General features: G+C 36.3%; 1 protein-coding gene across 5 annotated transcripts in view; it reads right to left on the bottom strand.

Annotated features, from left to right (window-relative positions):
• HACE1 (HECT domain and ankyrin repeat containing E3 ubiquitin protein ligase 1) overlaps nucleotides 1–13037 on the bottom strand; it is an 89433-nt gene extending 76396 nt beyond the window's left edge. For 4 of the 5 annotated variants that reach the window (XM_033102863.1, XM_033102862.1, XM_033102864.1 and 1 more), the window contains exons 1-4: nucleotides 12748–13037; nucleotides 6486–6540; nucleotides 5574–5663; nucleotides 4891–4995 (exon numbers count right to left, since the gene is read on the bottom strand). In XM_033102863.1, coding sequence (XP_032958754.1) covers nucleotides 4891–4995; nucleotides 5574–5663; nucleotides 6486–6540; nucleotides 12748–12823 — 326 coding nt within the window. In that variant the 5' untranslated portion in view covers nucleotides 12824–13037. The remainder of the gene's footprint in view (nucleotides 1–4890; nucleotides 4996–5573; nucleotides 5664–6485; nucleotides 6541–12747) is intronic. The other variant, XM_033102861.1, reaches the window with a different exon arrangement.
• Between the last annotated feature and the right edge of the window lie 3323 nt (nucleotides 13038–16360).

A 16360-nucleotide genomic window follows, 5' to 3' on the forward strand; every position in this document is an offset into this window, starting at 1 on the left:
TTATAAAAACATAACCACAAAATTAATAAAATGCATATATATGCATCCCTCTACCCACTTCACTTTTTTTAAATTATCTTTACTGTGGTAAAATACACATAATATAAAATTTATCATCTTAACTATTTTTAAGTATACAGTTCAGTGGCATTAAGTATATTCATATTCTTATGCAACCATCACCACCATCCACCTCGAGATCTCTTCATCTTGCAAAACTGAAGCCCATTGATCAGTAATTCCCCCTTCTCTCTGCCCCCCACAACCCTTGGAAATACCATGCTACTTTCTGTTTCTATAATTTGGGCTTATCTAAGTACTTCATAAAGGTAGAATCAAACAGTTGTTTGTCGTTTTGTGACTGGCTTATTTCACTTAGCATGATGTCCTCAAGGTTTATCCATGGTTGTAGCATATGTCAGAATTTTCTTCCTTTTTAAAACTGAGCAATATTCCACTGTGTGTGTGTGTGTGTGTGTGTGTGTGTGTGTGTGTGTCTGTGTGTGTGTGTACACCACATTTTTCTTATCCGTCCATCCATCAATGGATACTTAGATTGCTTTCATTTTAGTTACTGTGAATAATGCTGCTATGAATATAGATATACAAACATTTCTTCGAAACCCTGCTCTCAATTTTACTGAGCACATTCCCAGAAGTGGGATAGTTGGAGTATATGGTAATTCTATTTTTAATTTTTTGAGGAACCACCAAACCGCTTTGCAGAGCATCTGTACCATTTTACATTCCCACCAACAGTGCACAGGGTTCTAATTTCTCTACATCCTTGCCAACACTTGTTATTTTCTATTTTTTTAGTGAGTGGGTATCTCATTATAGTTTTGATTTGCATTTTCCTAATGATTAGTAATATTGAGCACCTTCTCATGTTCTTAGTGGCCATTTGTATATTTTCTTTGGAGAAATGTCTATTCAAGTCCTTTACCCCCTTTTGAATTGCCTACCCATTTCATTCTGCTCAAATGTATCCTCTTTGCCTGATCCATTACTAGTCACTATTCAGTATTCATCTCAATTTCCCCTTCATTAAATAATGAAATGAAAATTCATGTGGAAACAAAGTGACATGCACAATACATATGTGTGTATGTATACATACATGTACGTAATATCCATTTTACACATATATGCTTTGATTAAGAAACTATGATATCATCCATGGCATGAAAGTTGGTGCTCTAGTTGAGTAAATAGTTATATATATATAACATAGAGTGTATATGTAATAGTATATTATGTATACTACCATGTTTTCCCCAAAAATAAGACCTAGCAGGACAATCAGCTCTAATGTGTCTTTTGGAGCAAAAATTAACGTAAGACACGGTCTCATTTTACTATAAGACCAGGTATAATATAATATAGTATAATATAATATAATACCGGGTCTTATATTAATTTTTGCTCCAAAAGATGCATTAGAGCTGACTGTCTGGCTAGGTCTTATTTTCAGGGAAACACGGTATGTTTATTAACATAATATAGTACTGTACATATATATGTATTATGTATATATAGCATTTATATAAAATATACAAGGACAGTATCTACATATATACTACATGGTATATAGAGAATATTTAGTACATATAGTATTAATACGTATGTGTATACTTATATATTACTATTTACTCAATTAGACCATAAGTTTTTCATGTCATGGATTATATATTTCTTTAATAAACTCAATATTAAGCATAGGTACTTTCAATAAAACTTTATTAATTATTAATTATCTATAAGTCAATAGCTAAAATTTTTATTGACTGAATAAATCTTTTATAAGAAAACAAACTACTTTTCTTGCTTTGACTTTTGTATCTGAAATGAAGTTAAACGTCATTTAAAATCAGCATTATAATCAAAGTAATGAAAGAAAATAAAGCTCTGAGTAAACATGCAAGTTCGAACATTTACGAAGTTCTTTCATCTAACACACTGTTATGAAAATCTTAGAAAATAAGTCTTCAATAATCATGAGACAACAGACTAGTCCTATTAAAATAAATATACGGTTTAAAGTGTGCCTATGTGTGCCTGTATCCATATTGCTGGATTTCTAAAACCTCCTCAGAAGCCTGTTGTGGACCATTAGCCTGATGCCAAAATAAGCACATAGGTGGAAATGGGTCAGTAACATAGTCCCAAAGAAATGTTAAGGGTAAGGGTTGGTGAAGAAAAGCAACAATCCATAATGTTCCCCCTCCCAAAAATGAACAGCAAAAGGTACAAGGCAATAAGAGAGAACTATATCCTCTTTTTCTTAACAATTATGATTGCTATTTTTCCGGAACCTGAGTAAGTCAAAACAACCCACTAAGTGAGCACCTATTTTGCTAAAAATTGGAGTTAAAATATTAACTAACAAACGGGCTCTGCCCTTTATGAGCTCACTATCTAGTCCAAAAAATTAAGAAAAAATCATGTTTCAAATCTGACCAATATGAAACCTAAGGATACACAATAATTTTGAAATCTTCCCTTTAACATTCTCATACAATCGTGAACAATGCAGAATCTTCCTAGACAGAAAGCAACTATTTTCCTGCCCTGATTCTGCAACAATTTTAGGAAGCTTATGGTAACCCAAATGACACAGGGACCAGTCAGCCAAGTGCTCTGTGGCAGCTTAATGGATCTTCTACTGGAAAGGACGGCAATTTAGTACTAATGCACCCAGCACTAATGGGTAAAAAGAGAGATGTTAAAACAGGCCATCTGACAATGATAGCTGAGGGAACAAAACAAAAAACTAACCCCCAAAAAACAGACGGACCAGCAAACGTGGCAAAATTCCCCTATGACTTATACTTTAGTCTACACAAATATGAACTCATGAAGAAATTAAAGTAAACAGCTATTTCGGAAAACATGAGAAGCAAACATTTATTGAGTACCTCTAAGCTATACAAGGCACCCGTTCAATAAATAATCAAAACTAAAGCAGTTAAGTATTGAAAGGCATCCAAACTGATGTTATGTTAGTATTATGAACTCCTCTTATTCCTTTTCTCTTCACTGACTTGCCATGTGAATCATGCAAAACCTCTCATATTTCTTCATCTTTAAAATGTTAAGTCTCCAACTTAAATGTTATCACCAGAAAAAAAAAGAAAAACATGTGAGGTGATGGTGATGGATGTGCTCATTAACTAAATGGGAGGAATCCTTTCACAATATATAGGTATATCAAATCATTACAATGTACACTTTAAAATCTTACTATTTTGTCAATTAAACCTCAACAAAACTGAGGAAAAAGAATAGTCTCCTAAATGACTAAGTCTTCCTACTACAAAGGCAGTAGACATTTTATTCCTGCTGTGTACCAATCTGTCCTGTCATTTCCAGTTGTTAAGGAAGAGTACTGAGATATTTTTCGATATGTAACTTTTTCAGACCTTTGTCACTATCCTACCAACACCTGGGATGATATATCTAGGTCTGAGATTAATTCACCAAGTTAATGAGTGATTTACTCTATGACCTTGGGTGTGATACCCTACAACGTAGCTGATGTGGCCAATTATTATTAATATTAAAAACAATTATTTAATCAGCACACTATTACCTATTAGAACAATGGACAATTAAACTGTTTCCTGTGCTAAATCAGGAAATGGGACAGAGCAGATAGGGTCAACACTATGCCTTTCCTTGTCCAACACATACATCACTATGGTTCTTGTCTTTTTGATTTCACTGTAATCCTTGTATGCAAAAATGTGGCCTGAGATTGACAATTTTAGACAATTTTAGTCCCATACCCATCTCACTTAGGTAGCCATGTCAACTACTTAGAATCCCTGTTGAAAATAGGAAACTAAAATCTTTTTAAGAGTAATCAAAAGAAGAGACACAGAGATATACCTTCATAAGGAAGTTTTATAGCATTCTAAAATGTTTATAAGTTCCTCAAGTCCTGAATCAAAAACTATTTATTTTCATTTTAAACATATTCCAACCATTTTTGTCTGTCAATCCAACAGAATGTTAAGCGAAAAACAGTGGTAGACGCAGACAGAAATGTGACATCTGAAGTTCCCCTTTTTTTTTTTAAGCAGAGCGCAGCTCACAGTGGCCCATGCGGGGATCGAACCGACAACCTTGGTGTTATCAGCACCATGCTCTAAGCAACTGCAATAACCGGTCACCCCTGAAATTCTTTTAAAAAAGGATAAAAAAAAAAACCCTATAAAAAAAATCTAGTAGGATTTAAAACAGCATACAATAACATTAGGATGTTCATGATGACGACCAGGGTTACCAGGGAAAGGCAAAAATATATTCACATATTAGAAATACTTTCATATGGGAAAAACTTTATTTAATAAAAAAATAAAAGGAGGGCTAGTAAGCACATTATTTATTGAGAAAACTGTCATAATTAAAACGAAAACTAGTTTTGGCACTGAAAATAGTAAGCTACCCTTACCTAGAAAGCTTACTCTAATATAGCTCATCCTCAAATAATCACTACAAATAAACTGGGTATAATATATTTTTTCTGTCTTTAATTCCATTAATAAAATTAACTAAACAAGCAATTTGGAAAATAAGACATGGAGTTAGATGTGGCAAAAGACTAGCAGGAAAAAGGGCACTAAAACAAAAAGGTGAAAATTATACTTTTCAGAAAATAAAATATTACAAGTAAAAATGAACTTTGACAAATACATTTTTAGAAAGAAAAATATCAGTTAACAATTTAATAAATTATTAAATATAATTATAAAAATTGAATATAATGACCCAAGACACTCTTCTCAAGGTCAATACTGGGCAAAAAAAAAATATCACCACATCTACATAGAGTACCTTGAATACTGATAATACAACTTAATCTACTTAAGAAAACATAATACTTACCCATTTCTAGCTGCCAAATGAAGGGGCGTACAGCCTGAAATATCTTGATAGTTAGGATTTGCTCCTTTCTTTAATAGCAGAACCAAGCATTCCACTGATCCACAACTAAAATAATATTAAAAACAGTTCAGACACATTCAACAAAAGCCTAAGGTGATACAGCTTAATTAAAAAACAAAAAGCTCTATTAAACACATTATTTTTGAGGTCCACATTAACCTAAAATTTGACTTAACTCCGTCACAAATACATATCCTGTCACAAATAATATATATCCTCTATTTTAAAATATAAAGCTAATGACTTCATGTGCAGTTAGCATATAAATTCTCATATTGGTTGGATAAAAGAAAAATTTCAGTGAATGTACCCTCTTAAGTACATCCAGGAAAGACAATTCTCTTGCCTAACCTACTCTGATCTGATCTAGAACAAGCTGGATCTGGAACAAGCTAGATCTAGAACAAGACAGTAGATACGAGACTTGAGTCTAATCCCAAGGTTAACAATTTCTTTAGAGAAAGAACGCAAGTATAGCACACTACACCTTAAAGAGAATAAAGAACCACTCAGCTCTGTGTCCTCATCGCTCTTCATAACTACTGTGGACCAACACTGATTCAAAGCTTACTGATCATTATTACCCTGGACCAGAGTTTAATCCAAAATATCTTTAGTCTTACTTTGCCGCAATGTGAAGCAAGCTTCTTTTCACACGTCCAAACGCATAATTAACATCAAACTTTGAATTTGATAGTAGTTCAGAAACAGACCTATATCAAAGAAAATTAAAAGTTGGCATTTAAAAAAAATTTTTAAAACATAATAGCTACAGTTATTCTTTAATTACTCTTACTAATTATTCAAAAGATTCTGTCCCACATAAACCAAACAAACAGGCACTATTCTCTAAGTGTAGCATGCCAGCCAGCATAGTATCATCCAGAAACCAACTGCCCTGTCCTATAATTAGTGCTGAAGGTTTCCTTGTCTGTGCTCTATGTCACCTGCTCTGAGGACACCTAAGTTGCCTTCAGCTTCCCCTAGATTCTTGAGAAACAACGAGAATACGGCTGGCCTCTCCACTTGCAGAAAGCTTGGCCCATCTATATTAATTTTGGCAAAATAAGAAAAAATCAGAGACAAAAACATATTTTAATTATATCAGATAGGAAGTTTAAAGCAAAAAAATCATTTATACTTTAAACTTGTTTCAAAATATAGTTTGTCTTCCCTTTCTTCTCATTACACTAAACTACCCAATGCTAACCACAGCAGAACCGTCTGCTATTAGTGTAAACACCTCATCTCACCGTCAAATAACGGTATCTTACATGACCAAACAAGTACTTGACTTAATATCTGCCTATTCATTTAGGAAACCTCTTACCATAGAATTTTACATAGATTTTACAAGATCTTGGAAAATCTTGTTTCTTAATTCACAGGCAGAAAATTATAATGGAGGTTCAATAACTTGCCTCAGGACAACATGTGTGTCCAAAGCCTGTATGTGTGCGTGTGTGTGTTTACCTAAAATTTTTGGTAAATTTATACTTCTCAAAAAAGTTCAAATTCGTGAAATAGCCACTTACCTGTGTTGATCAGCCATAACCATTGGCATTAATGTATAAACAGCAGTTTCATTATCTGAGTAAAAAAACAAAGAAAAAAAAAACAGAAAAAGAATTTATCTCGTACTTTTTCCAAAGGATAAAACTTAAGACTATTTTAGAGTTATCATAACTCCACATAAAAAATGAGAAGAAGAGGTGAAAAAAGGTTAAGGATAGTGCAGAATACCAGAGATATTGCAAAACTTGCAATAATGCAGAATTTCTGATCCCCTGTAATTCTTGTCCCCTCTCCATCACCGCAAAAGTGCTTAGCTTCTGGATTTAAGGGAAAAATATTAGAAACCTAATATTTTCTGCAGCTTTAACAAATAAAATTTCTTTTACTTCCAATGAGGTGTTCATTGACTTCATATTCTATCACTTACACGTACTTTGCGGGAATTTTAAATATATGTGGATATTAAAGATATATATGCTAAATAATTTTTAAAACATTAAACATACATAGTACTTGCTTTTTGCCAATATTATAACAAAAGAAATTATTTTTGAAGCTTTTAGTCTTACTGACAACAATAAAGTCTTACTTTTACTTATTGGTTTAAACTATTTACATTTTCATTTATATCTTTTATAAAGTCACAGAAATATGATCCCAAAGAAAAGGTTAAAAGTCAACAACATCCATGATGCCATATTATACTTACATAAATTTCAGCTAGTGTTTGAATTTATTTTTATTCATTAGTAATGGTCATTTCTCAATTCAATGCATTTTAGATGTTCATGTTTTTTAATAAGTTATTTACAGAGAAGTAACCCTGATAAGTCCCATTTATTCCTTAAAAAGTTATTACTGAAGCTAAAATTAAAGTTTGAAGAGAAAGATACTAGTTGTATAATATCCAAGTACCTCCCCAAAATATTAATTACAAAGGAAAAACAGTAAATTTATAGTGGAGAACCTAACAGATACCACCTTAATTAAGTGATAAGTGGTAACTTCACCAAAACTAACACTGTTCCCTGAAAATAAGACTAGGTCTTATATTAATTTTTGCTCCAAAAGACACATTGGGGCTTATGTTCAGGGGACGTCATCCTGAAAAATCATGCTAGGGCTTATTTTCTGGTTAGGTCTTCTTTTCGGGAAAACACAGTATACGTATTGGTATCATGTAGCTCCTGATATGACGCAGTGAGAAGGGCACATCACTTTTGTAATCTTCTTGCCAAAAATGCGTAACTTGAATCTAACCATGAGAAAACATCAGACAAACTCAAATTAAGGGGAATCCCACACAACATCTGATTAGTACTCTTAAAAAGTCTCAAGGCCATTAAAGACAAGGAATAACTGAAGAATTACCAGTTTGGGGGGAGGCTATGGATATGAAACCTGCCAACTAAATGCAATGCGGTACCCTGGTTTGGATCCTAAAAAAGAAAAATGATATTAATGGGAAAACTTGTGAAATTCTAATAAAGTCTGTAATGTAGTTAATAGTATTATACCAATGTTAATTCCTTAGTTTTGATAACTGTACTATGGTTGTACAAGATGTGAACATTAGGGGAAGACAGGTGAAGGGTGTATGGGAACTCTGCACTATTTATGTAGTTTGTATGTTAAGTCTAAAATTACTTAAAAATAAAAAGCTAAAAAAAAAGAAAAAGAAAAAGGAGGGGGAATTGTTATCATTAAAAGAGTCTTAAGAAATGAATCAACCAAATACAATGTATGTACTTTGGATACTGACTCAAACAAACCAATGGTTAAGAAGTATTTTTGAGAAGGGAAACTGAATATGGAGTGGGTATTTGATAATAAAAACATTATTGTTAATTGTGTTAGTTCTAATAATGGTATTGCAATTATGTTTGAAAAAACATATATTTAGATATATATACTGAAGTATTTAGAGGAGAGAAGGAAAAAAGTTATTGCCATTTCTTCACATTTTTGTTGTCGCTGTTATTTTACTATTTGGGAGTATATACATGAAGAGCAATATAGCCCTAATCCACATTCACAAGGTCAGTGTGCAGACCCAATAACTCTTTCAGTATAAAAATAAAATACCAAAGAATCCTATTAATTAACAGCCACCATGTTTTAAGCTATTATCTTAAAGGCACTATTCTAAACACTATACATGCATCACTTCTTTTACCCTAGAACTACCTTATGATGTAGGCACTATTATTATCCATCTCCATTTTACAAATGAGAAAACTGAAGCATTAAGTAACAAGCTGGGTGATGGTGGCATTAAGTGGCTGGAATCCAAACCTGGATGATTTCAAAGGCCTCACAATAAAAATCTTACAGTGCACCCAGTATACACTGTATATAGTTTTAACCAAAGGTCTAAAATACAAACACTCATTCTTCAAATATGCAATACATTCTAATTTTTTTATTCTATTTAATTTTCTAAAAGTGGTAACTGCAACTACTAAATTGTTCTCATTCACTACCAGTGAATCACCATCAGGAGTTGAACAACACTAAGGCTCCTGGGCATGGCGACATTCTTTATGTCTCATATAATACAGGTCCCAATAAAAATCTGAACCTCTAAACCATGACAATTTCAATTAAGTCACTCCATAATAAATAAAGTCATGAACAAGAAATACCTTTATTTGTGAGTTAAAACTTACATATCAAGATGGCACATAATTTTAAGTGAGCATGCGTGAGCATCATAAAGTTCACGTGGGTTTGATTTACAGGGTGTTTACTTAGATAAAATTTAGATGTAGATCTTATTTTTTAAGTCACATCTAACCTTATGAAAATAGAGCTCACATACACTAAAACATATGAAGAAACAAATGTCACCACAACTGTGGTGCTAGAAGGAGACTGTCCAGGAAATACTATACTAAGAACAGAATAAAATTTGTTTTCAGGTGCTTCCTTCTCTACTCTCATGAAGACACCTAGAGAATTAGGTATATAATTAAAGTTTTCAGAGTGATAAGAAAAGTTTAATCTTTCACTTTATCAGATATATTGCCAATTTTTATTGATGAAGTTTCAGAACTCAACAACTAAAAGGAAAACCTTAAAAAAACAGTAAGCTCACATTTATTATATTTTATACAATTTCTCCTCAAACCATCAAATGGGAGTAATTTTTTAAAAAAAATTATAATTATCCTAATCACTATTCAAATATGTACTAAAATAAGCTCAAGTTCTATTTTATTAAACAAACTACGTTCACTGTAATGCAGGTTAAGACTTTTTCCACATAAGTGAACAGTATACTTGTAAGCCAACTTTTTAAAGTCCACTGAGAATCCACATCCTAAAGTAATTTCCCCTCACTTCCTCTCTCATAAGGAAGATTCCTATGTCAGCCCTGCCTAGGATGACTCAACAACCTGGCCCCTGGAAGTTAATAGCAATGCTCAGGCAATGTTCCTTCATCATCCCAAGGAAATATAAACATGTCCTCCCCAGTATTCAACTCAGTAAATCAAGTATTCGCAGTTTAATTCTACACAACAAAGTTAATTTTAGAATAAAGGCTGATTAAAATTTTCCAACCTTAATAATTTGTTCCAATTAGATGCTTAATCACTGAATTCTAACAAAGCAAAATAAGTATCTGATTATTTCCTAAATTTAGAGAGATCTGCTAACTTCTGATCAGCCTTTAAAATGCAAGCACAACAATCTGGATTTTTATAATTAGAATGTTATATACATACATACATACACACACACACACACACACACACACACACACACAACACTTGAAAAAGCCAACCTCAAAGAATTCAAAAAGATTCATCAGAACTTAGGGACAAAGATAAAGGAACAAGATGAGCAAACTCATTATAATCAAAGAAAAAAATGTAAGCAAGATGTCACTTTTGCCTAGCAACATGGGAAAATGTTTTATTTCAGTTTCTCTACTTTCCAGGGAATCTCAGACTAGTGGTAGAAACTTCCAAAGAGTAAGTTGAGAGGTGGATACTCAAAACCTTAAAAAAGTTGATATAATTAGACCTTTTTTGTTCTTTTACATATTAAATTCTAAGGAAATATTTATAGAGGCAGACTAAGACTTTAAAAACTACTAAGCTGCTCCTCATAAAATCTATTATAAAAACAAAAATTAAAGATTCAATATATGTTACATATATCCTATAAAAACCTACAAAGTCATAAAGCATATTTAAAGATACAAAAAAAGTGATGTTTTCTAAAAGCAAAATAAAATACTATATGCAATATGATCTTACTTTGGTAAACAAAGAAATAATGGAAGGAAATAAAGAAAATATTAACATTGTTTATTACTGGGTGGTAGAATAACAGATTTTTTTTTTACTTTCTTTTCAAAATTTTCTACAGTGAAAATATATTACTACTTTTAAAACCAGGAAGCATTATCAGTCTTCTAAAATCACATTTATGTAAAAACTATTAGGAATTAAACTAAGCGATACAAATTGCTGTCAATGAACCTACATATGCAGTCTTCTCCATCAACCTATACAAATAATTTGACAATGGAAGATGAGTGAGCGCAGTATTTAAGAAATGGACTCGGGGTGGCTGGATGGCTCAGTTGGTTAGCGTGAGAGCTCTTAACAAGGTTGCTGGTTCGATTCCCACATGGGCCAGTGAACTGCACCCTCCACAACTAGACTGAAAACAATGGCTTGAGCGTGGAGCTGAGCCACCAGTGGGTGACAGTGGTTAGAGTGCGGTGTTCATAACACCAAGGTTGCCAGTTTGATTCCCACAACGGCTTGAGATTGGAGCTCAGCTGCTGGTTGGGCGGCCAGTTGGCTCAGTTGGTTAGAGCGCAGTGCTCCTAACACCAAGGTCACCAGTTCAAGTACCAGATGTGCCAGTGAGCTGCACCCTCCACAACTAGAGTGAAAACAACAAGGTGACTTGGAGCTGAGCTGCTCCCCCCGCCCACAATTAGATTGAAAAAACAACAACTTGACACCCTGGAAAAACACACTGTTCCCCAATATTCCCCCCCAAAAAAATAAAAAATAAAAAAATAAAGAAATGGACTCAAAGGTGGAAGGTGAAAACAGAAAGAAAAAGTTGAAGCTGGATACATAATCGCTAAAATTTATATATACATATATATATATATATATATATATACTTAGGTTATTTTTCAGTCAACTACTTCAAACTAGCAAAGTATCAAATATAAAATTATTTTTGATAAACTGTCACCACAAATCATCCTTGTTCTGAATCATAAGTAGAGACCAGGGAAAATTTTTCACGAAAGTTATCCCTAAAGTCCCCAATCCCACATTTCTTTGATGACTCTCTTCCAAGGTCTCCTTCCCTAACCTACAAATCACCTCTCCAGCAGCAATTCAAGGAAAGTTCTGAAAAAAATAAAATTAGACAGACTAATAAATTCATTTTAAAAAATTACCAGCTATAACCCCTTAACCTTTCTCTCATTTGGGCATACATAAACAAAAGCCTCTTAGAGACAGACTGCCATCTCCCACTGCCACTAAAACGTCTGAATTCATGAGGGTGCAAACAAAACGGCTTTCTTCCTTCACCTCTTTTATTACTAGTGTTTTACCTGTCCTGAAAGAACCCTACCTAGCACACTGAACTAAAAATTCCGGAACTACAGGGATCGCGCCTTTTTCCTCTTTGTAGAAGCTACCGAGCCCCCCCCGATGTCTGACGAATAAATAATGAAGGCACGCTTGCATATTTTTAAAAAGTGTAAATAGGTACACACAATTTTAAGAGTACAAGTTTGATATCTGACACTCTCTTATTTATGTTTATTGTCAATACAATAGTGTGCTACCTTTTTTTAAAAAAAAAAAGACTGCTTAATGCCCACTCCCCTCTGCAATTTAAAGTAAATAGTACTATTCTGGGCGCATCTCTATCCCCAAGCAAGCAGCGACTGTAAAATGGCCCACAACTGTAATGTTTCCTGAATCCGGGTCTCCGTCATTCGGCTGGTATTTCTGCCCCTTCGCCAAAACCCCTAATTGACAGTCGGGAAAAACTTCTGTGTGTTCTGCTTCTTCCACCAACAGCACCCGCACTGTCCGGGCCCCTCCCGCAAATTCCCACCTGCCTGGGCCGGAGCAGCAGGCGAAAAGTGGTGGTGGGGGGGTCCCAGTCCGACACCTTCCATCCCAGGAAAGTAAATGCGGGGCGTTTTCTCAGCTTTCAGTCAGTTTTCCAACCCGACCTCGCCACGGCCCGAGCCCCGCCCCGGGTCCCCAGCCCCGCTATCCTGCTCACCGTCGGGCAGCTCCACGGTACGAGCGCGGCGCAGCGAGCGCGTCAGGCGGTTGAGCTGCTCCATCGCTCTCTCCATCCTTGGCGCGCCCTCCGTTCTCCCCCAGCCGCGCCGGCGGCCTCTGAGCCCAGCGCCCTACATCCCGCCCCGGCCCGTCTTGCGGGCGGAGGCGCCGGCTCGCCCGGGCCACCGCCCAGGGTTGCAGGGACAGCTCGGGGCCGCGTCTTCCGTCCGGGTCTCGGGGGCTGCCGGACCGACCACCGAGGGGGACACCCGCCGCCACCGCCGCCACCGCCGCTCGAGCCCTTCCTGCCGCCGCCGCCGCCGCTTCCCTGCTGGACTCGCACGGCCTTCTGGGAACAGTAGTTCTGAGCCTGCGGATGGGGGCAATCGGGGCGGAGCCACGCTGGGTGCGCCGGGGACTCGGCGCTCCCGCCACGCTTAAGCCTGGGAAGGACCGTGCGTGCGGGAAGCAATGCCAAGCCTGGGCATACTCCGAAGTTCTGGAGAAACTTCCTGGGTGTCTCCACGCCCCGTCCTCTTGTCCTCCAAAGTTGTACGGGAGCCGCTTCCTTCAGCTGCCATTAATTCACTGCCCTGTATAGCAGATTGGGGATTTGCACAAGTGTTCTTAAAAGAAATCCACCATCCCAGTTTTGATATATTTGTTTTTCACATACATAAACTGTTGAAATATACTATTTTCATGTGTAAAATTTAAGGAATAATAAAGTCAAGCAAAAGCAGAACACACATTTTTCTTCGGTGCCAGTAATTTAACCATAGCTTAATCATTTGTCTCCCCTGCTGGGTGACTTCATAAGGGCAAGAACACCACTCTATCTTGTGCACTTATCACAGCACCTGACACAAAGTTAAACGTTGGGGAAGCTATGGATGATGAATATTTTAGTTTATTTGGTACAATGCTGAAGTGTCAAGGTGATGACAGATCCCAGTGGGAAATCCAAAAACTCTGACTTGTAAGTTGCAAAAAAACTTGAGGATGCCAACAAAGTATAGAAGAAATGAATTATAAAAAAATCAGTTGGAGGGGGGGGTCAGAATCATACTTACCAGCTACACAGAAGCTGAACACAAGGCAAAGTAAAAACAGAAATTTGAGCAGCTGACATGCAGCTGAGACATGAAAGAATTAATCCACGCAGGTGAATATGAGCTTGGCTAACACCACTGACAATGAAAAGTTAAGGCGGGAATTTTCTCTTCTTGGCTATAACCAGTACCAAGATGATGCCAGAGTAAGAGAGAAGCAAAGAGCTTGGACTTTCCCAGCTTCTCCTTCCTCAGAGGCAAAGTTGCTCCAGGAATGAATGGGCATAGGTTTGTTGATAACGTTGGCTAGCCCAGAGGAAGAAAGCAAGTCTCACCTGCCAACCCAGTCTGTGCAGGGGCAGACAGTGGCAGGCATGGGTGTGCCTTGCCAGTACCGTCCTAAATTAGTTCCAACCTGCAGTTATCAGTCACTTGTGCCAGTGGTGCAACAGGCTCAGGGTAGACCTCCTAACCAGTTGGTTCAGATGAGACCTAACCAGTCTGGCAACAAGGTGGAGAGGTCAAAGCTTCAAAGGAATGCCAAATGCTATGAGACGATCTGGGCCATGCCCAACCCTTTGCAACCTGGCTTCAAGTGGAAATGCTCCAGCCTTTCTTGGCCTCCCCATTCCATTCACAAAGTCAAGATCTTCACTGCTGTACAAAAGTTAGCACATCATTCCCTGTTATCACCACCACTCCTTAAGCTGTTGCTCTATATAAATCACTTCTAATGTCCTTTGGGCTCCAGGCCTGGAGTGAGCGTGTAGGGGCAAGAGCCCCCGATAGCCTCCATGGTGGGCATTGCTCCCCGTGCTTGCCACTGTTTGCCACAGAAGCAGGAGATGCTGGAAGAATGATACAGAATGCTGCTGTAGATTGTCAATGATAAATTCTGTAGTATGATGCAGTCTCTCAAATAGCTCTGTTTCAAGGTGCACAAAGCTGCAGTATTACTATAGGTTTATCAAGGACTGCCGAATAGGACTTTTTTTTTTTTTATTAGTTTCAGGAGCACAAGACAAAGTAATACTTAGACGTTTATCATTTATATCCCTCACACTGTGTGAGTCCCCCTCCCCCCATCCACTATCCCTCCGACATCGCACAGAGCCATTACATTTCCACTGTCTCTATTCCTAATGCTGTACTCCACTTCTTGGAAGTATATACATACATATATATACATATGTATTTATATAAAATTATAGTTGGCATTCATTATTGTTCAGCTTCAGGTGTACAGTGCAGTGCCGAATGGGACTTTTTGCAATGGTATAAATGTTCTGTAATCTGCACGGCCCAAAATAATAGTCACTAACCAAATGGAGCCACTGGGTACTTGAAATGTGGCCAATGAAAATGGGTTTTAAATACGTATTTAAATGTAATTAAATCAAATAGCCACATGTACCTAGTGGCTACCATATTGGATAGGGCAGCTTATCATACCAAGAGGGAAGCTGCCCAGGACGACAACAAAAAAGCCACAGTTCCTCATAGGTTATTAGCTAAAGAATTTTGAAATATTTCTTAAATAATTCTGAAAGAATTGAAGATTTTTCTCACTTGTCTTGTGGAAGCCATCACCAAGAATATCAAACGAAAGTTTTGAAAGGTCATTTCGTATCATAAGTTCTACTATCAAAAGCACTAAGTTTTTCACTTACAAGATTCCAGATTTTTCTGTAGTTTCAATTTTCTTTTTTCTAATTCTGGAATTTTTTTTCTTCCCCGGAAATTGGTTTTGTTGGAAATACCCAAGCTTAAGCTTCTCCATTTAAAAGAAGAAAACAATCACTTCAACAAAAGGCAGGAAAAGAGCAGGAAAAATAAAAAGCCAAGAACAAAGACCAATCATTGTAAAAACAAAACACAAATATAAGATGGCAGTAATAAGTCTAAATATATCCCAGGTCATAGTCACAGAAAGTATAAACAGAGTAAATGCAATGATTAAAAGACAGAGGTCTTAGGTTGTATGAAAATGTAAAACAAAAGAGCTATTTTCTATTTCCAAGAGACCACCATTTCCAGGAGACCACCATTTCCAAGAGGAAATGGGAAAAAAGATCTACCTAATAAATATTAACCAAAAAAATCTGGTATTATTGTGTATTATTCAGGGTTCTCCAGAGAAACGGCCAATAGGATGTATACCTATATAGAAACAGATTTATTACAAACAATTGACTCATGCGATTATGGAGGCTGTCCAGTGTGGGCTGGCAGGCTGGACACTCAGGAGACCAGATGGTGCAGATGAAGTCTGTAGGCAATCTGCCGAAGAAATCCATCTTGCCGGTCTTTCTGTTCTATCCAGGCCTTCAAATGATTGAATGAAGCCGACCCACTTATGGAGGGCAACCTGCTTTATTCAGATTTCACTGATCTAAATGTTAATCTTATCCAAAAACATCCCCCAAGTGGACACACAAAATTAACCATCACAAACAACATTAATATCAGCAAAGTAAACTTTAAAGCAAAAAATATTACTCGAATCAAAGCCAATCAACAAGAAGTTTATAATAATCCTGAGTCTATACCTAACAACAT

The sequence above is a fragment of the Rhinolophus ferrumequinum genome, chromosome 3 (assembly GCF_004115265.2).
Source record: "Rhinolophus ferrumequinum isolate MPI-CBG mRhiFer1 chromosome 3, mRhiFer1_v1.p, whole genome shotgun sequence".
In the NCBI taxonomy this organism is placed as follows: domain Eukaryota; kingdom Metazoa; phylum Chordata; class Mammalia; order Chiroptera; family Rhinolophidae; genus Rhinolophus; species Rhinolophus ferrumequinum.